The sequence below is a fragment of the Diplotaxodon limnothrissa genome, linkage group LG12 (genome assembly GCF_057381915.1).
Source record: "Diplotaxodon limnothrissa isolate DT_005_m linkage group LG12, D_limnothrissa_male_GT1.1, whole genome shotgun sequence".
Lineage (NCBI taxonomy): Eukaryota > Metazoa > Chordata > Actinopteri > Cichliformes > Cichlidae > Diplotaxodon > Diplotaxodon limnothrissa.
Window position 1 is genome coordinate 23,854,346 of NC_140607.1, and position 24,078 is coordinate 23,878,423.

Genomic DNA, 24,078 nt, shown 5'->3' on the forward strand with positions numbered 1-24,078 from the left:
GACCATGACTTTCTATGTATACCAAGTCCATTTGTTGGGCAGCTGGAGCTTGGCAGAAACTGGGTCATACAACAGGGCAATGATCCCGAGCACAGCAGCAAATCTACAACAGAAAGTCTGAAAAAGAAATGAATCAAAGTGTTGCAATGGCCCGGTCAAAGTGCAGACATCAAGCTGATTGAGTGGTGGGATGTTAAGAAAGCTGTGCATAAATGAAAGCCCACAAAGCTCAATGAACTGCAGCAAAGTTGTAATGAAAAGTGGGCCAAAAATCCTCCACAACAACGCGAGAGACTGATAAAGACACTGAGACACACCGTTGCTGCCAAAGGTGTTTCTGCAGGCTGTTGAATCAGGGGAAACACTTCGTTTTTTGTGTATGACTGTTATATGATTACGAGGAACACAGGACACATAACATCACTGTCATTTTTTCAATTTTCTTCACTGTAGTGCACAAATTTGTTAAAAAGGCTCATTTACAGCCTAAAACAAATCGTGTACTGTGTGGCATTCAAAGAAACCTGAAATCTAACTGTTGGGAGAACCTGCAACAGCAAATATGAAGTTGGAAAGACAAATTAAAGGGGACAAAAGCTTTTTAAAACCATGTTTAGAATAGAATAGAATTCAACTTTATTGTCATTGTCATGTCACAAGTACAAGGCTACGAAATGCATTTTGCATCCATCCAGAAAGTTCTTTAGCCATAATATAAATATATAGATATATTACAGAAATGGGTCTGTTATAAGTATGAGGGTACAAAATATGGGTCTATTATGGGTATGTTACAATGTACGCGGTATGAAGGTATGTTATGAATATGCTATAACTATAAGTATGTACAGGCTATGAACAGGATATAAATATGAAAACTATACAGAAATATGAAATATAAAACGATACAGTTTTGCCTCGTAGTCTTTAAACCTTTCAACTTTTTGTTTGTTTTTTCATCAGATTTGATCCAGTTTTAATGACCAGATTGATAATAAGTTCCCAGATAAGTGGCCATTTAGGAGACATTTTAAGATTGCTGCTGAGTGAGGAGACTTGCTTCTGAGAAAGACTTTTTATAATACATATAAATCTGACTCAGCAATATTGAGAGGTATATACGACGAGCACTTCTGTTCTAGTTATAGTAATATGGATTGGGATGCGGTTGTGTGTGTATCAGGAAGAACGACTGGATTTCTCTCTCTTAGCCTATGGTCTATGACTGGGAAAATATTGTCATACAGGACAGTGACAGCCTCCAGAAGAGTGTAATCATGTTTAGGAGAACATATTGACAGCAGTGTATAAGGCAGGCAGAGAGCGAGTGGGGATATGTGGCATGTGCCTGCAGCCTACATCCTGGAGGTTGGAGGTGAATGAGTCCAACCTGCTGCTCTCATGTTCAGTGGCAATGTTAAGTCCAACCAGCCGAAGGGGAGACGTCAAGATCAATACACGGTGGCGTCCTCTGATTTCCTTTCACTCGTTTTCCTCCCATCCTCTCTTCTGTCCTTCTCCTCTTTCTCTCTATCATCTCCCCCGGCATCTTAACTTTCCGCTCCTCCAACTCCCGCTCCCTCTTTCACCCCACTTATCCTCTGCTCCATTTTCAGCTTCGCATTTACCGCTCCGACCACCTTTTCTCACTTTCTATTTTTGCCTGCCTCTCATCAATATCTTCTTTCTGTCTCCTCGCCCCCCCCCCCCCCCATCTCCTCCACTCTCTTCTTTCTCTCCGTCCCTCTCCTCTGTGACAGATCATGTATAATTAAGGGAGATCACTGTGCTTCATGAGGCCAACATCAGTCAGCTGTCAGCGCTACACCATGCGGGTGTGTGCAAACGTGGATGTGTGTGTGCATTTGGAGGGACCATGAAAGATTTAAAAGTTGCCACCGAGCCAAAGTTCTGCAATTATGGACATTAATTTGCTACAGATAAGAGAAAGACTGATATGGCAGTGCAAAAGCATGATTACAGGGAACTTTTTGAAGTTTGTAATAAATGCGTTGTTTCTATTATAGTATAGGTCATCAATACGTCCCCAACACAGTCTATTTAAAGGAGCATATCAGCTATGGCATTGTTTTTCACTGTGTTTCCATTCCAGCTGGTCAAGGAGAGGTGTCTGTAGACATCTGTCTGTATGTGTTCAAATAAAGCTGAGGCAGTGCTCTTGTTTTGGCTAATAGGCATTCTTTGAAGAAGCTTATAAATAGCATCAGTTTTCTATTCTTATCCTTCCTGCCGGTGCCTCTTTGATGCTTTCCCGAAGATGAGTGAAGAGAAATAATCTTTTTTTTCTTTTTGCAGCTGAAAGACAGCAGTAAGAGATGAGACAGCAGGGGATAGAGAGGGAGGGACACATCAAAAGAACGGGGTGGATAGGAAACAAAAATGAGATGATAAACAAGAAAAAATATAGGATGACATGGTTGGGTGGAAACACGAGCCGTGAAAATGGCATCGAAAAATCAACAGGGTGTTGGAAGGAACGGGAAAGGAAATGAGCTGTGGAAAAAAAAAGATTAAGAAGATTAAAACATGAAACAGACTTGAAATGAGACTGGCAGAGCGAGCGGATTTTGGAAAAGGAAGACGGGGCAGAGAAAAGAGCGAGGGGTAAACCGGAACACGCGGCGGTATATAAACAGAAAAGAATTCACAAAAGGTGGAAAAATTGGGATTTTAAAATGGAAAAAGAGACAAAAAATAAGTAGGAGTGGAAAAAGTAGGTCACACAAAGCAGGCTGATGTTCAGTGTCGTGGTCTCGTTGGCTGTCACCACACTGGGAGTGAAAACCACTGCAAACACACTTAAACATTTTAATGCAACAGTTGTTTTTATTACCACACATGAACTCCAGACAATATTGGTCATTAGACTTTCTCACAGCAGGACATGGTCCCCTTCAGACGTGCTCTCACTACTGGAAATACTCTGTGGTTTCAATGGTGGTTAATGAATAATGTGTGCTGGAGGCAAGACACATGACATGACTTGCACTCCTCTCACGTGAGCTCAATCGCCCGTGAGTTTGTGCAAAAGAGATAGCAGGTTAATGACCATTCACGGTCAGACGTTTGCACTCCTACATACAGATCCAGTGGTGAATGTGTAGAGGAGTTAGAATTTTGACACAGAGACAAAATTTCCAATATCTAATCCGAGACATCATTTTGTGGTTCTTCCTATATAGTGGTGTGAAAAAGATACAGTGCTGTGACCGTTTTGATGATGCTCTGCAGTCCCAAAGCCTTTAAATGGCTGTGTAACTGTTTCCAGACTGATAGATGTGCATAACTTTGTTTCTCATCTGTTTTGAGTTTTTGAGTAGTAGATTGTGGCATAATGTGTTGCTATTTGAGATCTTTTAGCCTACTTCTCTTTTGAAGATGGTTTCTACTGGCTGTAGTTAATAGATGACCGTAGCTCAACAGGCAGAGCAGGTCATTCACTAATTTGAAGTGGTTGCTCCAGTCTGCATCCCTAAGTATCCTTGGGCAAGATACCGAATTCCAAGTTGTTCTCTGATGCATATGTTGGTGTATGAATGTGTGTTAAAGTTAGACAGAAAGCTCTTAGGTGTAGAAAACAAAGTGCTGGTGTGAATGTGTGAATGAAGCATGATGTTTAAAGCACTTTGAGTGCTCCAGTAGAGCAAAGAAAAAAACAACAACCCCTAAATGCTACATAATAACCTGTCCATGTAACTCTTATTTCAGTCATCAGGCCTGGGTGTGGCTCATGAAATTGAGCTCCGGTTTCCAAAAAATTTGATTAATCACGGTTAATTTGGGATTTAATGATAGGGAGTAATTACTTTGTAACACAGAGAGTTATCTTTCTTTTTCTTCATCTTTTTAAAAACGTATCTATGTATAGGAGATATGCAATACAAAAAGCATGCATAAGGAAAAGGACAGTGTTCTTATCTTCTGCTGCAATCACATCTGGTTTATTGAAGCTCTGTCTTAATAGATTCCCCCCTCACTTTTAAAAACATCTGGCAGATGTGGTTAAAGATGCTGACCATACTCTCAAACTGAGAGTTAGGATTTAGATTGATGGTTGCTCCTGTCTCCGTTTCTGTTGTCAATATTGTCCTTTTAAAGCAAGTTCACAGAAAGAACTTTCAAGCAGCTACATTCAATTTATTCGATTGCATGAAGATAATCATGTTATTATTAATGCTTCTTTCAGTGAGGCTGTGTACATAAACCCAACAACCGACATTTGTGCTTGTGTTTTCATGGTTTGTTGGTAACAGAATGAGCTTTCTGCCACATTTCTCTGAATATGCAAAGGCTGACAGAAGCAGACGACAGACTTCTGCATTTCCGAAACATCTTAAAAAGCATCGTTTCAACTGTTTCTGAATTTAGAAAAGGACTATAAATAGAAAAAAGAAAAACAGAGACATAGAGAACAAAACAGTCTGTGTGTTTTTTGTGACGGCATCAATGGCCTCATCGTGTGAATGTGCAAACATGGTGTATCAGCTCTTTTCCCTGGAGGAAATGCACACCCTTACGTATTGTACCATAAACAGAGGAGGATACGTATGATGGACTAATTTGTGCTTCAAACATGCAAATGAGCAAACAGTCAGTTTACAATAACTCACAGGTTTTCACACGCGGCTCCTCTTTTCTGTTCTCGTGGATTTCTCGATCGTTTGGCACAAATGTAAACATTCTGCGGTGCAGAGATAAGACAGCTGCGTCGGTGCTTCCTTTGTATTCATACCAGCAGTGTTGCATCTCCAGTCATGCCATTATCGTCACACCTCTTTTCTCCCGCAATCTGATGACAATCCATTACACAAGGAGCTGCTCTTGCTCCATATAGTGATCTTTTTTTTATTCTTATCACAAAGCGTAACAGACCGCGCCCCCAGCCGTGAGCTCGAGGTGTGCATCTAACATGTTTAAGATCACGTAGGGTAATTTGTGCATGCTTTTGAGCTCATGTACAATGTGTTCATGGGAATCTCTGGAGCACGGCACTGTAGGTGATCATAGGGTAATTATGTTTCCCTCCTGTCACACTGAGGCAAGGTCACAGTCATCATGAGCACTGCTCCAAATTGTACAAGTGTAAATATATTTAAAAATAATGATTTTGAGAGGAGGCACATTAACATTATATCGCAGGAAAACGGCATCTGTGTTCAGGCCCGTCCAATAACGTCGCTGCACCACCTCAGCTGAATTCTGCTTATACACTTTGTCTACAAGATGTGCTAATTCATGCAGTTTTGTAATGAAAAACTTAAACACCCTTGTCACTGCAGTGTGAGCTCAGTTTAATTATTTAGTTCACAGTAGTTTAATGCTTCTTTTGCAATCATAGTAACCAGCATGAACCAGGGGAAGCGCTCCTCATGTGTCTTTGAAAAGTGTTCTACAGAGGTTTGGCAGTCAGGGAAAAACATAATATTGTAATCATCACATCAAAACTATATAGATTTTTGCAAGTCCCTCATTTTTTAGTTTTCCATGTATACTTGTGACCCTGTGTGGATTACAAAAACAATCCAAAATAGATCAAAACCTGTGAGCCCAAAATTACTGTGACATCCATGATGAGCATCTGTAAACGTCTGACTATGAGTGCACAATGAGCTTAAAAGAAAAGCTGGTCTGTAGCTCCAGGCAAGAGTCCATCACTGTTGTGGGTCACTGGTTGAAGAGGTGAAATCAGCACCCTCTCTAATGCAGCGTTTGAGATCAATACTGAAGCTGTGTGAGTTTCATTCTGACACACGGCATGCTGCCTTTTCTCTTTACACTGCATCTTTCTGTGCCGCCTTTCAGTAAAAAAAAGCAAAACAAAGACAGCATAGGTCTCCTAATCAGAGATTTATGGGTAAATGGTGTGATGATAGGAGGCTAGAGAGATAATGATGCTGAGGTCAGACCAAAGATTTCTCTACTTATAAAGTGGATGTTGCATAACCCAGCTCCAGACAGGAAGTGTTTGATCCTCTGCTGCTTTCTTCCAATTATAGAAACTGCATTTCCCCAGTGGATAACTTATGCATTTTCACGCTGTCTATGGAGCTTACTTCAAAAATCTGTTTTAGACTCTGCCGACTATCTCCGTCTATCTTCTGGCGGTCTACAATCAAAATGGTCAAAGTAGCCATGAAGAATAAAAAATTGAATAGATCTCTGCAAATCAAATTAGTCATTTGGTGGAAAGGTAATGATGTATGGAGTACCATGAAATAGTCTTTGAGTGTTAACATTGTGTATTCAATTAAAAAAAGCAACAAATCAATGCTGAACATGCCATATATTCAGTTCAGTCACACAGTGGGGAAGGGACGAAAAAGGCAAAGTGTCGTGTTGCAAAATAACGAGGAGAGTTTAAACTCTGTTTTTATCTCCTAGTTGCGTGTGTTCCTTTCCCCACATCCCATGTCCCACACATTGATTTGTCTCTGCAGTATCCTCATCAAGCCTCTGGATTGATCCATTCATTAGCTGGGGGGGGGGGGGGGGGGGTTGGGTGGTAAACACAAACTGGCTTTAGAAATATTGGCACTGTGAATAATAGGACACATGCACAAAAGGAGGAATTAGGAGGAATTGGTCCACTTGTGACTTAAATTTCAATTTCCCTGAAGAGCAGCAGCAATGACAACAAAGAGAGAAAAGCCACAAATTAATGTATCATTTGTTTGAATGGCAGTTACTTGGCTTTTAAACTGGTTGGCGTGGAGGTAAAGAGGGCAAACCATTATTTTTCAATCCCCCACCACCCACCCAGAGGATGCAGATAGGAGTGAGAGTAGATTTCTTCACGGGGGCATCACAGGAATTTAACACTGATCTTCACATAGTGTTTCAACTCAGCCAATTAGGTATGCCGTGTCATGAAGCAATTGCGTCTCAGTTGATAAGGAGGAGTCATAATTGAGCTGGCATGCATGTTAATTAAACAACAAGCGCTGTTTAACTAGGCCAATGTACCCAGGGTCCTAGTGCAGAACTGGTAGTGGTCACAAAGTCATGATCAGAACAAATAAGATATCTGTGATGAACTTCAGCTACACTACATACTGTACAGTCAGAGTATCATCAGGGGTGGGGGAGTACCTTAATCACTATTGTCAGTACATACTGGTAATGTGACTTGCCACACATGCTTACCTCAAAAACTGACATGATGACGCTCCTTAAAGGAAGTTGGTCTCAGGTTTTTTTTTCTGGCACGTTGTACTTGAAACCCCCCACAAAGTTCACAAAATGTTCAAAAAGTTGTTTAAACGCTGCTTAAAGAGTCAGTCCCTAGACTGCTAGAGATCCTCATCACATGCTGCTATGACAATGCAAAGAACCTTATCCAGCGTAATTACACAGAGAGGAAGTGAGGTATAGACTTCTAAAAGTCAAGTCAATAAAAAGCTGGACTAAACTTGCATTACTGAAGCCCTGATTAAGGGGTAGAGCAGGCTATTTCTCCTGAGGAGAATCAGAATCTCGTCCGCCCCCATGTCTGAAATCCAATTTGTTCTGTGCATCTGTGAAAATGGCATCTCCCCGTCCTTACCTTTCATAGTAATTTTAACAATTTAGGGACAGATGGCGATAAAATCTAAACGTGTAAGTCAGGCTGCAGCTGTGGCCACACAGAGGCTTAAAAGTGAGACAATTACTGGAGTGAAAGACCACCAATGACTGTTTCTGGTGATTTCTCAAGGACAGAGTCCACCAAGGCTGTTGGTGAGTCGCGTTTACACAGGAAGCAACTATCAGCACATCCCTTAACACATCCCAGCCTGATTCTTCTCGGCTTCACTACAGCACCAGACACTTTAACACCCACTCGCACAATGTACACTTTCAGATTTTCAGTTTAAAAATTTCACGATTGTTTATTTTATTTTAATTCACTTAATGTACATAATTCAGTTACTTACTGCATATAATGTGGTCTGTTGGTGAGTTACGTCCTAACAGGAAGCAACTCATCAGTAATAGTCAATGATGTTCAATCGATGACAGGCAAACTGACAGCTGGCAACACAAAGTGGGTGATCCTGAGTTAACATTTTCTCAACTTTGAGGTGAGGAAATGCAGGTGAATGATGCCATTAATTGGCATATGACAGGTTGACAGGTACATTAGAAGGTTCCCTAGGCAACCTGAACCTGGAATATTGCAGAATGATGCGTGATGACATCAGCAACGTGATGGCCAGAGACAACAATTAATATACGACAATAAAAATGCAGATGATTGCGATATGACAGGGTGGTAAACACATCAGAAGGTTACCTAGAAAATTTGCATCACTTTGCCACTGATGGCTGATCAGACGTTCCAGGCTCTGGTTGTCATCCTGCCCTCTCATTGGTAGTTTCTTCAAGTACTTTGAGGATGAGTAAAGTTTGAGTCTGGACCCACGCATTTTATGCCGCCATTGCTTATTTCGCCTCTTGTCACAAAAAGGCGAGGATGGATGAGTGTCATTAACTTTCTTTAGTTGTTGGTCTCCACATTGCTGCTACTTGTTCCTTGTGTAGACACTTAAAAATGTTCATGCTGACTAGGCAAAATCATTCAAACATTCGAAAACTACAGTACTCAAATACTCAAATTAAAATAGAAGATTTGGGGGAAAACCCTGAAAACTACGTGTTTCCACACAACTTTTCAATTGGGCATTAATCCATGTGTTCCAAGTTCATTTCCCAAAATGTAATTAGCTTTGTAAATGAATAATAGACAGACACAATAAAACATCTGTGTCTTAATGGGTTTTTTTTGTTTTGTTTTGTTTATTTGGCCAGAATTTGGACTGGACTGGCTGTAAGGAGGTTAACCATGGTAGTGGATGGACACACACACTCGAGCACACATGTCAAAGTGCACTTTGCTTGTGCTAAACTGACTTCGCTCCACACTGAGGTTCTATTTGCAGAGTGTGTATGCATCTCTGTCTTTGAGCGGGGCTGAGAGAAGAGCACTTTGCCATCATTAGGTGAGATCATGTAGAGACAGGATGACTGGGTTAATCTTTAATGCCCAGCCTTTGGATATATAAAATATGTATTCAGGCCTTGTTGGACATGACATAGACTCTTTACATCTCTCTTCCTCTCTGCTTCACCAGTCAGTCTCTCTTTTTTATTCACTCGTTCTTTTAGCTCTATGTTAGCTGCTCTCAGCCTCTCAGTATGTTTGGCCCTGTTTCACTCTGTCTGGTTTGTTTCTCTTTATTCTCGCTTGGCGTCAGTCCAACACTCTTTGCTCCACGAGCGTCTGCCCGAGAACTAGACGGAGAAAAGGTGTCGTTTGATGATCTGGCTGGAATCAGCTCACAGCGTGGCTGTTTTTATTCCGTTTCGTCTATTTTTCTCCTCCCTCCATGGATCTCTCTCTGTTTTCTCTTCAGATTTAACATCTTCGTAGCACTGTTGTCAGGGATCAGCCAAAAAAATCCTAAAGAGATGTAGACAGATACACATCAAAATGCATGGATGCTGATGGAGAAGTGCAGCTTAAAGAGACAGAGAGTGATTTTTTTCTAGGTTATTTACATACAACCCACAGGTGAACATGGACACACTGAGAATCGCAGCTTGGACACATTTGACTAATGTTACTGGTGATATACTGGTAAACCTGGACCAGCCAGTAGGGACATGCAGCAAACAGGATTACTGACAGCCAATTGATGTTGTGGTGATATAACACAGGCCACAGGGGAAATCCACCTAAGACTGCTGTTGAAGATTTTTAATACAGTTTTGGCATCTTGTATTCAACCAAACACCCCTGCAAAGTCCTCCACGTCACATATTATATAAAAAATGGTTTAATTAAACTGGACAGGTTTCACCAAGGAAAAGGTGAACATATTTAATGATGGTGTGAAAATAGTTGCATAGTGGTGTCAGCAGCTCCGCTTATCTTTACGAGGATTTACAGTGAGTTACGGCTCATCATTGAACTGTCACAACTTTATTGTCTGAGTGCTGTTGTAGTGTTGTTACATGCTTGCAACAGGCCTCTTTATTGACTCAAAAATCTATAAAACAAAAATCTGCTGTATGCTCAGCACTAATCCACTTAGAATCAGACACAGTTAGCAACTAGCTGGCAAACAAATTTGAGCATTTTGTATCTCAGGACCTGGATTTATTCAAAGGATGTCAGATGTCCAGAACCACAATCCAATTTCCTTGCTGGTTGTGTCACAGATTGATCAAAATTTAATCTTAAGAGGTGGTGATGTGACTGTGATGACCGCAGCCCTGTCAGATGGATTCAAAAACCCTGATCATTTTACAGCTATAGCTAATAGCTATAGCAATTACTTCATTCATTATTGTGTTTAAGTCTTTCTTTTTTAATCTTACCTTTAGCAGTTTAACCATACTTTACAATTTCGCCTGGTTCATTAGCAGTTTCTCTGCTAATCACATGTTTAGTAAAATAATTTAAAGGTTTTATTTATCATTTCAGGTAACAAAGCTGTTTATCCACTATATTTAGTTTGTAATTTCAACTCATAAATAACACTATTAGCTAAGAAACATGGACTTTAAGAAGTTAAAATACATCCTGTGCTTTTAGCAAACTGTTTTAGGCATAGCATTAGCTAATAATTATGTTTGTAGTTGTGTACCTGGTTTTAGAGTCATTTGTGTATTTTAATCATGTATGCATTAACTGTTACCATTGAGGTAACAGTTAACTCCTCTGCCTGAAGCTGTTTAGGACCACTGAACAGGTTGAATATTAATAGGTTGAGCTCATCTTTACATGTATTCTCTGGCTAATGCAAAAGTACACTGACCAAAATAAGGCTACTTCAGAGGCAGCTCATGTTTCAAACCACCTGCAGATACCTGTGCAGGTATCAGACATTAACACAGTCGTCTTAATGTTAAGACACAGACGATTTATATTTTTGAACCTCTTTTTCTTAAATAGCAGTAATTTGGTACTCCCAGCACTGATAAACAATCTAGCTGATTCTCCTTTACTGTTGGTTGCACTGACCTGGAAATTCTGGCTGTTACAACAGTGTATCTTTGTGAATTGACTAAGGCTGTGTTTAATGTTTGCTTTGCTTTATTTGGTGCGTAACAAATACAGCCACGGTGTCCTGGACACATATAACTGTTGGTTTTTGAGTGGCTGCTGTGACATTTACAGCAAACATCTTATTTTCAGAGGCTGTTCTGTCAACACCTTGAGTCTAGTGGTACATATAACAGTGTGTTTGCTGAGTTGTTTACTGAGACATGCAGCATGACTCACTAAGAAATGTATTTAAAAGGTTGTCTTGGCAAAAACATTACAGTATTTACAGAATTCAACATATGAACAGGAATTAATATTTGTGTAAAACTGAGGATAAGTGAATGCAACGCCAGCAAATGAACTGATTTCACAGTTTGTGGCATGCTGCAGTGATGATAATGATGCTTTGATGTACTTAAAATAAAGGCTGTAGATGCTGTGTAACTTCTAGGCATATAGTATTAGTACAAAATATTTGCATGGGCTTTGTGCCTGGAAAGAAATTAATTTTTAATTGAGAAATGGTTTTGGGTTTTTTTGGGTTTTTTTTTGTCTACCTACAAGCAGAAAACACATATAATATAAAAAAAAAAGACACAATTGCCTTTAAGATTTACATTAGATCAGGAAGATTAAAGGCACAACCTTAGATTTCAGTAAAAAAAAGAAAAGATATTTATTTGTAACATTAGTGCACAAAGCAATTAGAAACTCCAAGCAGCTACATTACTGCACCGAAACTGATGAAATAGTTGAGAGCTGATGGAGCAACCAGATGGAAAATGGTCCATGCTACTTTTCTTTGCAGACTTTGCACTGTAGCTCCAACAATGTGGGAAAAAGAATAATGAGGAAAATCAGAGCAGGAAAAATTTCCTAAATAGTGCAAAAAAAAGAAAGCTCTGCTTTCTTAAAGATTAAAATCCGGTCAAATATATGGGACATCTGAGGCTCAGGGCCGTTAGTCTGACAAACAATCAGCCGTGCAAATGTGCTGAAAATGTGCTTCTGTTAAAGCCATTTAACAAAGTCAGCTGATGTCAGCCACTACACTGCATTTCACTTGCAAATCTCTGAAAATAGAAATAAAGAGCAAAGCTAACGACCTTACCTTGGCTGCTGATGAGGTGCTGTTCATACTGACCACTGCTGATGAAGCAGCCACTGGACAGAAAAGAGCACCATAAGGATATAGGATGCTCTTATAACCTTTGAAACAGATCATTCTCAATCCAGATGAACTTTATTTTTATCATCCTTTATTTATCCAGATAAAAGCCTCATCGAGATTAAAAACTATTTTTCAAGCGAGACCTGGTCAAGCCAGAGGGAGCGGGACTTTGTTAGTGCAGCTGAATAAATTTTAGAAGTAACTGACACACAGTCGTGCTTTTTAACGTGTGAGTGTGCTGCTTACTCAGTGCACAAAATGTAGCCGTCCTTAGCACATCCATCTGTGCAATCACGTGAAATATGTTAATGCATTTTTGCTTTTGTGCAATTTTTTTGCTATATTCAATAAGACTGTATAATATGTCCCTTAACTAAGAGTCTAATTCATTTAGAATTAAATGGAATTTCAATGTTTTTCACCTAAAATTCCAGCATAATTAAATTCACCTGGTAATAAAAATAATTCTAGGTAGTGCATAACTAGGAATGTTAAAGGAAGTGAGACACAAATTAGACTGAAAGTTATATTAGGAAGTGCTATAAAAATCCAAATTCCCAACTAAAGTTTCCTGATTAGGCGATGTGCTGACAGGCAGTTTTATTGATGAGATTTGGTCAGCTGTGGGTCTGACTGTATGTGATGACGCTGATGCTTCCCGGGTGATGAGTAAATTCCAGTCTCAAGGGCAAAGACATGATATCTGAGTGAATCAATCAGTTCTGCTAAACCAAGCACAGAATCCACCTCCTTCAGCAGGTTATAGAGCAGTTATAGGACACACACACACACACACACACACACACACACACACACACACACACACACACACACACACACACTCAGAGCTGGGATCTTTGATGCACATAATATTAGCTTTAGTCAAGAGGTTAAAGGTAAAAATTAAATGTGTACTTGTTTTGATATGTATTTCCTTAAATGAGCTAAAAAGCATAATTTTTTTTAAAACTGCTCATCCAACTGTCCCAGCTGACATTTGGTGTCAGGTGTGGTGTAATCTAGACGGTTTGGGCAAGTACAATATAATAACAACAAAAACACTGTCTATAAAATAGGCAGACAAAAAGCAAATCTTTAGACTTTAGATATATCCAAAGTTATAGAGAATGCTAAGACGTAGGCAGGTCAGTACACTCAGCAGGAAAATCATACTGAGCATCTGAATGAGTAGATACTGACTAAGCAGCTGGCATTAAATGCAGGGTGCTTATTGATTACACAGTGTTAGGTCCTGCAAATAGACTGTATTTATTGGCACATTAGGAGGCCGTGTCCAGAACACCATCATAACAGATATGTCAGCAGCAAGGGACCAAAAGGGTGCTGACATATTTCTTTCCATTAACATGTTTCACCGTGATGAAATTATGAGAGCATCAGAGGAGTATTACCCATGAGGGTTCATTGTGGGCACAATGCAGTCATGCAGCATCTATCAGACTGAGCTCAGAGGTTTATGGTTTTTATCAGCATAACTCAAAAGACGGGTCACGTGTCCTAAACCGATGCGCTTTATTTCTTTGCAGAGAGACACCAGAGGCCAGTTCCTGTTGGACCATGTGTGCAATCACTACAACCTGCTTGAGAAAGACTACTTTGGTATTCGATATGTAGATCCCGAGAAACAAAGGGTAACTATGATACACACACACACACACACCTGTCCGTGCACACTGCACACACCATAACCATGGTATCTGTTATCATTTTCATTACCAATTGAGACTAGTTTGTACAAAGGATCAGGAAAAGCCTGTCATTTATTCCCAGAGCCCAGATCTTTTGTTTGTCCAAGTGAAGCCAAACTGAGGTGGGGACATTAACTAGATGTGGATTTATCAAACCAAACATGCATTTTCCTTGTAAAACCTAAAATAAAAGTTGGAAACACTAATGGTAAAGCATAAAGGTGTTACCAGAGTTTTCTTCTTTACCAGAGGAGTGATCACAGGACCTACACAGCCGGTCAGAGCAACGCTTATATTTAGAGAAATGTATGTTTATGAAAAGTGCTTTCAAACCGCATTTTTCACTTTTTACTGAAGACTTCAGTCTATAAGTATGTGGTTAGTTTTCCAACAGCCACATCTTAGTAAAGTGGGGATTTATGATTCTGCTGAAAATCTGCTTCATAACCACAAAGCCCTCTGAAACACTATGCCTACCCTACCCCTACTGTTCAGCACCACTGATTGCTCATGTGCATTTCTGGCTACTTTTTTGTAATAGTTTTTGAATCTATCAGTGAGAGAATAACATTTATCATCTCAGTATTAAGGATAACAATATATATCAATATAACGACTCACAAATGTCAGCAGATACCTGGACGGAGAGTGCTATCGTAACTGACGTAGGAGAATGTGAAAGGAAGTGGAAAAACCAGACCCTGGGGGCACAAGCACAAGCATAAATGCCGGCAACGACGTCTGCCACGTCGTAAGGTTTAAAAATATACCAGCAGAAGTCTAAATCAGGCCTAAGGTGCAGCATCTTTTTCTCTGTAATCTTTGAGGAGTCTCCTTCCTCTAAATCTGGCTGCTCTTTTACCCCGGCTAACAAATTCTTCTCCTCAATTTAGAAATTCCACTTATACACAGCACTCAGCTCATTACGGCAGAATCACACCTACTAACAGGAAACAGTGGCAGTGAGTCAGCACAGGCAAAGTATGAATGTTGAATATCAGTCTGGAAGCAGCTGATACATTACATTACAAGTTCAAGTGCCAAATAATAACAAGATCAGTCTCCATATTTCAAACAGCCCACACAAAGAACAGACCAGACGCTTGATCGTAGCAGAAGCTCAGCTAGACTGTTTTTTTTTCTTAATGCAAAGCAAGGAAGGAAAAATAAGGGAAAATGTGTTTTAAGACAAACTGAACATGCAGTGTCATGCAGTCCAGAAACTGTAACATAATACTTTGAATTGTATGCTTTTGACAGTAAGATGGATCAAAAAGGTCAAATTTGGTTCTATTCAGGAATATAAGATCATCATGTCTCCCTAAATCTCTAAATCAGTCTCTTAAAGTAATAATGTAGTAATAATCTTTTTTATGACAGTTTAAAATACCAGAGATCTACCAATGATACAAATGAGATTTTCTAAGATAATTTTTGAATTAGCTCTCAATCCAGTCCTGTAGTTTCTTTAGTATAAATTTGATTATTTTAGGGTAACATTTTTGGTCTTTCTCTCTTTTTCAGCACTGGCTGGAGCCCAATAAACCCGTAGTGAGGCAGATGAAGTGTGAGTGCCCTTTCTGTTTCCATTTCTGTGTCAGCATGTGTGTATACAGATGCAAAGCATCATGCATGTGTCTGTGTATTTGCGAGTGTGAGTGTGTTTTCTTATGCCGTGCATTTGTCTCAGAGGGTCACTCTGGTGTGAGGGGTCAAGCATGGCAAACAAGCCGACACCACCACAGGGACTCTAACAAGGCCATAACATCGTACGCGCAACATTGTTAAAGTGACGGGATAGGAGTACAAAAAAATCAGTTTGTTATTAATTAAAAACAGATACATTTTATTTGTTTATGTAATAATAATTAAAAAAAAACATTTAGATCATCTAGGTTTAAGAGTTTTATCACCCACCCACCTGTGACAGAGTCAGGCAATGTTGGACATGAGTTTTTCCTCTGAAGTCCCGCAGGGAGACCAATGGAGACACAATGAAGACAGACAAAGTGACAAGAGAACTGTTTCTCAGAAACACAAAAAACTGCCAGAGGGACAAGTGGCCTAAAAAGGAAAAAAGTCACACGTTGCAAAGACGTTGCAGTGGAAGACAAGCTTATGAGAGTACAAAAACAAGTAAACAGCCTGCCTGCCTTATGTGCAGGCCTCATTCAAAGCTTCATAACAATCACCACAAACCGGAAAGATATTTTTACTTTCCATCTCCAGAAAAGGATGCAGATTTTATCTGATTACTTTATTTGTCTGTTTTGTTGTCCCATTTTTGACTATTCTGTTTGTTTAACAAGTCCTTAGGATAATGCGATGTAAGACAAAATTCATTTTCTGGATGTATCCATGTAAGGTTTACCGAAATGAAATATGCAGTGACATAGGTACACGTATACAACACCTCATTAATACAAATATCTAATGAACCAATCACATAGCAGCATTTAGGCATGTAGGCATGCTCAAGACAAGTTGCTGAAGTTAAAATCGAGCTCTAGCCTATTACACATAGAGACACTGAACCATCAACACTCACATTCACACCGATGGGCAATTTAGAATCACCAATTAACCAAACCCCACTAGCAGCAGTTCTCCGGGCAAAAATTCTTTGTTAATGTCAGATGCGACTAATTTGAGGTGATAGGAAGGGAACTCAAATAACCGCTAGTGAAACAATCTAAGCAGAAGAGCATCTCTGAGCACACAACATGTTTATCTTAGAAGCACATGGGCTACAGCAGCAGAAGATGCCTTTCCTTGACCCTTCCTATCTTCTGGAAACAGGACACTGAAGCTAAACTAAACTAAAACGACAAACTCAAAGAGAACTGGGGTTGTACCTGGTGTGGTCTGCTGCTGCTCTAGCACTGAATACTACTTCTGTCAGCTAAGATTAGGAAACTGGGGCTACAATTTGAACGAGCTCACCAAAATTGGGCAGTAGAAGATTGAAAAAATGTTGCCTGATCTGAAGGGTTTTAATTTCTGCTGCAACAACACTGACATGGTAGGGTAGAATCTGGAATAATAATATCTTTCATCATTGTGAGTTTTAAATCCAGTAGTGCAATATGGATGAAAGTTAATAAAATTGCATGAAAAATTAAGCATGTTTTGAAAACAGAAGGGTCCATCACAGTACCCAATAAAGTGCATGGGTGTGTTTCACCCTCAAAGAGAAAACAGATTCACTTAAGGAAACGAGAAGCGATGGAGACACAAACACACCAGATTTTTTTTATTTATTTATTTTTACCAGGAAACTGCAGCTCTAGTTGTGTCTGGGCTTCAGTTTAGCTCAATGTTTGTTCCATTTGATTAGGTTTCATGGCTAACCTTTCTATTTGGCTTTAGGGAAAGGTCAAGTTTTCACATTTTCAAGGTCACCAGAGTGGCATTTAATGTGTCCCTGGAGGCCACTTTTACGTTGTAATAAGAGTTACACAAACAGCCCGAGGGGTTGTTTTCAAGCTGAGCACAGCCTCCTTTCCCCTCTTGATGTTTGCCTCTGATAGATTTGGCCAATGTTTTTTCAGTATAACTATAATAACCTTGAGAATGTGACACATATAATCATACAATCTAAGTACCCTAAAAGAGGACACAATACAAAGGTGAATAAGAGAGTGGTACTTGTTTTCACCTTTGTTTTCCTTCGTTTCCACTTACTCTTTCACATCTTTACGTTTCTATCTTGTGTTGAAAGATTGCAGCGGCTTTCCTCCGACCCTCCTTTTCTTTCTGTGTCTCAGTCTGAAGTTCACTAACCCTTTTAATGACTGTCCTGTTCTTTCTGTCCTGTTATAAATTAATAAAAGAGCTATTAGCGAAGTATTCTGCTCCATCGGAACATGTGTGAGATGACAGAAGGGGGAGGCTGAGGATATCAGTGAAAACTGGAAGGGAGAGAGAGGGAACAAGGGGGGAAAAGTACTAAAAAGAGACAGTGATAGATAACGTAACTAAAGAAAGAAGAAAAATAGAGCGAAAAGAGGAGATTGGAGAGACGGTTTGAGATGAGAGAAGCTGACAGAGTGAAAGAAAGAAAACGAGATTAGAGGGGAGTTGTTGAATAGATCTGAGTTGCACTGACACATCAGTTCCCTGTGGCAGGATTTACTCCCAAATTAGGTTTCAATGTGTGCGTGCACTTGTGTTTTATTTCGTCTTTGTGCATCCCAGCTTACGTACGTTGGCAAACATCACATTTGCACGGCCATGTCTTTCGCGCACAATTCACTTTCTCTACAATGTTTTCCAAAAAAACCTCTTCGTCCCTTAAGCTTGAGAAATAATTATAAGCAGCTCAAGTTCTTTGGGAGCGGGTGGGAGGATTGGCTCTTTCAAATTGCTCAGCATGTATTATGTAGATGTGTGCTGTTTTTCATAGCTGGATAATACCGCAGAGGATCCTGCCATTAAAGGGAGAGTGGTGAGGGCACTCTGGATGATTTCTATCCCATGTGAAATGATACTTTCTTCCTCCTTGATGTTGACTTCAGAATGCCTATCAGATACTTTTGCATCTTTGTTTTAAGCGTCTCTTTGCCTCATCCTCTTTGAAATCTCTCCATGTGCACTCAAAATAACTCACATGTGCACGTGTGTAAACTTCGCCTGTGAGAACAGCAAAGACAAAACAACTCCTTCATTTTTCTAAGATTTGTAGCGTATGAAGCACAGGTGATTCAGCTGTTATGTTGGATTTATTTCTCGTGGTTTAAATGTCTTTCTGTAAACCATCCCTGCTGTTTTATAGCTGTTAATTATATAATAACATATATATTTTTTTTTCATCTGCTGACTTTTTAGTCTATAATCACCCAAAGAAGGTCAAAGTTTCCATTTCTTTTTTTTCATTCCCTTTTCCCAAGTTTCATTAATAGCCTTCAACACTTTGTCACTAGCAAAGGCCTGAACCCGGAGGCACATTTATGGATATGAACTTAAAAAACCCCAAACTTTCAAATATTAGCTTTCAACATTCATGTGTCAGAGAAGGCAAATTCGAGGCTACAGACCCTCTATAATGGATATGGACCCCGTGGCGTCTGTAACCATAATATTAGATTTTCTGACATAGTTCACAGGCTACAATTTTTTCCACTCTCAAAATTGGCAAAGAGTACCCTCAAAGCAAGCAAATGTAGAAAACCACAAAATTGGATTGATTGTGTCCATCAGAAAATTCAAATTGCAAAGCTGCCACACAGGAAGTGACATCAAATCTCCGCAATGCTTTGATCTACGCTTTGAACCAAACATGGAGTGAAAATTTTATATCGAGCAAACAAAATTCTGGCATTTGATCACTAGATCCTCAGACCAAAGCTATCAGTTAACTGTTTAACTGTAAGTAAGCGCCAAAGACACCAAATGGGAGTTGAGATGGGTAAAGGGTCCTTTAAGATGTTTTATTTCTTTAATAACCAAAATAAAATAAATTCAGACTTCAAAAAAAATCTTATCTGTGCTATTTTCACTTCAGGAAGTGTAAATTATTTATAATGCATTATATACAATTACTGTATATAATTAAATCTGTTGCTGTGTATGATGGTTTCCTCTCAGTGTTTCGGTGTTTTGGTGTTTGTATATCTTGTAAATGTTCTAACTTCACAGGGTAAACATTGAATATGTTTATAAGCAGATGAGCTGTGTGAGACTTCAGGAGGGAGTTGAAGCTATCGCTGTCATTTGATCCAAACCCTTCAGCCTGTTATTGAGTATATGTGTGTGTGTCTGTGACCGCTTATGTAACCTTGTGTATGTATGTTACGGTGCATATTTAAATACTATTCAAAGCACAAATCCTCTCCTAGAGATATGAAATGCTTTAGGACTCAGATCAAAGGAGAAGAAACAGACCCCAGTTCAAGTGAAGCACATGCCCATGTGTGTGTGTGTGTGTGAGAGTAATTACTGTAATTATGAGGTGACTAATCAGTATTGGAGACATGCTGTGGTTTCTGTTTTTGTCCCCAGCTTCTTCTTCTACATAATCTTCATGGCTCCTCTGTCCTCTCTTCCCCTCATTTATCTTTCCTCTTCTTTCCTCTTCTTATCTGTTTCTTAAAATCTTCTACTTTCCTTCTGATTCCCTTTATCATATCTGTCAAGCTTATCTCCTCTTTTTTCCTCCACGTTCTAACAGCCTTTTAACTTTCCTTACAGTTTCTGGTCTCTCTTAGTTTTTCCATCTCAACATCGTGTCTTTCTTGTCTCCAGCAGCTCAGCAGCCGTACACGATGTGCTTCCGGGTCAAGTTTTACCCGCATGAGCCAATGAAAATCAAGGAAGAACTCACCAGGTAAACAAGCACTGGCAATGGCGTATGAGTGACAGAGAAAGAAGGCAGGCTGAGAGAAAATGTAAAGTATTTCAGAGGATTTTCATGGACAAATATCTCTAGAGAGAGGAATTGAAAGAATTGAAAATATCCAGTGAGTTGAAGTCAATATGAAACAAAGCCTCTGAAAAATGTATTTGCCATGCAGAATTAAGGAAAGTCCAACTTGGTACTAGCAAGCTATACCTAATAAAAATATGTTAGTGACAGATGAAGACATTTGGCTAATTTTGTCTGACTGATTTGTCTAAAAACAGACTATTATATGACTTATAAAACTATTTCAGTATGCGTTATTAAATGTTCTCAAGTGATTGATTACTTAAAGTTGGGCATTGACTGAACACAGTGCAAACACACCGGTGTTATACACTGAGCCAGACGTGAAGGCTCTCAAAACTGTAGATGAGCCCATGAAGATACTATATAAGTAAACAAACTAAATAAAAGATTTGGAGAGAGTCTGCTCCACCACCAGCGCCACCTCTGCCAAAACAGAGCCAAACACACAAAGCTTCTCTCAGGCGCGGTGATAATTAGAGACACTCACCCAGCAGGGACTTGTGTTCTCTGCCCTACGTCTTACCAACTCTGCTTCTCTTTATCAGTCCTAATTTTCTCTTCAATTCCTCCATCCATTCACTTCCATCCTTTTTCCTCTCTGCCTTCGCTTGTTTTTTTTGTCTTTCCGCCCCCAGTGTCTCCTCCCTTCCTGCTGTCGATCGTTCTTCTTCCTCACTGTCATCTCCCCCTCCACCCTCAGGTGTCTCTTCACACCTTTCAAGTCACGTTTCCGCGTCTTTCTGTCCTATCCGGTTGTTCAGTGATGACGCGACGAATCCTACTTCCGGGTCTAAAGTAGTCTGCGTTTAATATGGCATTTGTGTTGTTAACATGTTTAATGTTATGTATTTTCTTCTATTTGATCTCAAAAAGCTCCTAAAACAGTCAGCGATCACTGTTGACCTCCCTCGGCTTTTATTACCGCTAATCATTTATTTAAGCTCAGTTTTTAAAACCTTAGGATGTAACTACAGCCCAGCCCATGCAGCAGTATATGAATGACTAACCTCGTATTGTGGATGGATTATCTCAGTTGTTCTCCTGGCTGAAGTTTGGTCTGTTTACAGCATCCTGCCATGCGATTACATTTGTTCCTGACCACCGAGAACACTCACGTTAACTTTTATCAAGTGGAAAAAAAGTTAGCTTGTTTATCTTATGCTAACATAGCTGTGTCGCTAGCGGTCACGTAGCACATCATTATATACCAGCTAGTCAAACTTCAGTAACCCTACAAACGTCACTGCTGTTTAGCTTTCTGTCTTCATTTATGTTGGAAGTGATAACAGAGCTGTACGTTTTAATTTGTTTCCAAAACCCCGCAGTCAGGACATGCTATATTGTATTTAGATAGAAGCTAGCGAGCTAACTCCCTGCTAACTTCTAACTCCGTTAAATGTCATAAATTCCGTTTTCATGGATGCCTGGATGTTAAACTCAATTGTTACACCTGGTAGAGCAGAACGCTGATCATTTTATTAAAGATGAAAGAATTTAGACAGTTTTTCAACTCTCAGTAATGCCATAGTGATCGTTTGATATATGGACCTGCAGCGGAGTTTAGACCCAGACACGGCTAGTGACGTCAGACTGAACAACCGGATATTTTTGTCTTGAGATATTTCTGGAACCTATCCCTCTTTTCTTGCCTAATTTCAACTTAGCTGAATTCTGCTTCAGTTTTTCTCCAGATGTATTATTTATTAGCTTTTCCTCCCTCTGAAAGAGCTGCGTGTCCATTTCTGTTCATTCACGTGTCCTAAAGAAACAAACAACCTCTTCTTAGAGTCCTAAGGAAAGGCATCACACTGGCACACTACTTATAAGTTTGAAGTGGAAGATGAAGTTGAGATGAGTCGGAAAAGTTCAGAAGGAAATGCAGTCAGTAATAAAATCCTGTCGAGTTCTCAATATGGAGTTATGTCTGGGAGCAATTTTTTTCCCATCATCAAAATCCCCAAACTTTTAATGGTAAAATGTGCCTGCTCCAGTTTGCAAGATGTAATTTTAACTCTTGTATATGAAGCACTACTGAAGATAGATGAAAAAGTTAACCCACTGTTCTATAGATCTGTAATTATTAGAGATGGACCGATCCGATATTACGTATCGGTATCGGTCCGATACTGACCTAAATTACTGGATCGGATATCGGAGAAAAATAAAAAATGTAATCCGATCCATTAAATATCACGAAAGCACCTCACAAAACTTGCAACACGCCGTAACTCACCTCAGAACGTTAGCACGTCGGAGCAGTATGCATCACGTGATAGAGCGGCTGTGGCATGCGGGACCTGTGGTGGTCTGGATAGCATTTGGAGCTTCGCTAGCAACCCGGCATTTCATCTCCGACAAAGTTATCCCCGAGAGAAGTAAAGCAAGTGTGTAAGTCCATCTCTGAATGTTTGTAAAGCATTCCTGCGTTAAGCTTAACAAGCGATATATGGAGCGACTGCTTCTTCTTGCTGCTACTTCAATCATGAAACTGCTTAATGATCAGCTGATCGGCTTTTCTGTCGGGAGTCCGTGTCTCTAGTTTGCTTTTGGCCCACTTCGCACCAGAAAGAGGAAACCAGCGGCTGAACAACAGCAGCACGTTTAAGCTTGATCAGCTGTTGTTAGAATGTATTTAATATTACTTTCTACTCCAGGATCTTTTTCTACGTAGCTGACGGCTGTAACTGTGCAGGGGCGGATCTAGCAAAGTTTAGCCAAGGGGGCCGACAGGGCATTAACAGGGAAAAGGGGGCACAAAGACATACTTTTCTTTCTTATTCTCATTTAAAATGTCTAGCTTTTAATAAATAATTATCTGACACCCAAAGTTTTAATTTGATGCAAAATGAATAGAAGTCCATTACTGTATATAGTAACTATTACAGTTTTTTCTGAATGCTTAAACCCTAACTGTGATTCCTGTAGCACAATCTCTAAAACTATTCAGACTTATAGCAAAACCACTCACTGAGTTTGCAAAACTAAAAGCACAAAAACTGCTTTGCACTCAGTTTGCAATTTTGTAACACACACTTTGCAAAACTGTAGGCACAATTCACTGCACAACACTCAATTACCAAATTTCCAACACACTCCTAGCAAAAGTATACACATGTATGGCTATCATTAACACTAATCTGCCAACTGTCTGGCACACTTTCACATGTCAAAACTTTTTTAGATAATTAGTTCACTTTGCAATCAGCCTAAGCACTATAATACAGGTAAGCTGTGTGTGCGGAGTACAATGGAGGGAGCAGAAAGAGTGAGAAGTAGAGGAGGCCGAGGAAGAGGACGTGGAGGTGAAGAAGTAGGATGAAGAGGACGACAAGGACAAGGAGGAGCAAGAGGAAGACGAGGAGGAGGGAGAGGAAGATGAGGAGGGGGGAGAGGAAGGGTAGGAAGAGTAAGAAATAGAATTGCTGATGACATCAGAGCTACAATAGTGGACCATGTAATCAACCGTGGAATGACCCTGAGGGTAGCTGGCCAACGGGTCCAGCCTAACTCGAGCCGCTACACTGTAGCAAGTACCATAAGGACATCTTGAAATGAGAATCGGTTAGTACAGTCACTTCGCACAAAGATTTGTAGCACTGCCATATGCCAATGAGAAACACACCAATACCATTGATGTAAAAATACTGAAATTGTTACTTTACAGAATTGCTAGATGACCAGATGCTGGGGGCAGAGGAAGCATGTTCACTGCAGACCAAGT

The 24,078-nt window shown here is 39.8% G+C and overlaps 1 protein-coding gene across 4 annotated transcripts in view; it reads left to right on the forward strand.

The window, feature by feature from the left end:
* The window catches only part of frmd3 (FERM domain containing 3), a 62,130-nt gene that overhangs the window by 5,674 nt on the left and 32,378 nt on the right, over positions 1-24,078 (forward strand). For all 4 annotated transcript variants that reach the window (XM_085368378.1, XM_085368376.1, XM_085368379.1 and 1 more), the window contains exons 2-4: positions 13,769-13,873; positions 15,455-15,497; positions 20,174-20,255. In XM_085368378.1, coding sequence (XP_085224504.1) covers positions 13,769-13,873; positions 15,455-15,497; positions 20,174-20,255 — 230 coding nt within the window. The remainder of the gene's footprint in view (positions 1-13,768; positions 13,874-15,454; positions 15,498-20,173; positions 20,256-24,078) is intronic.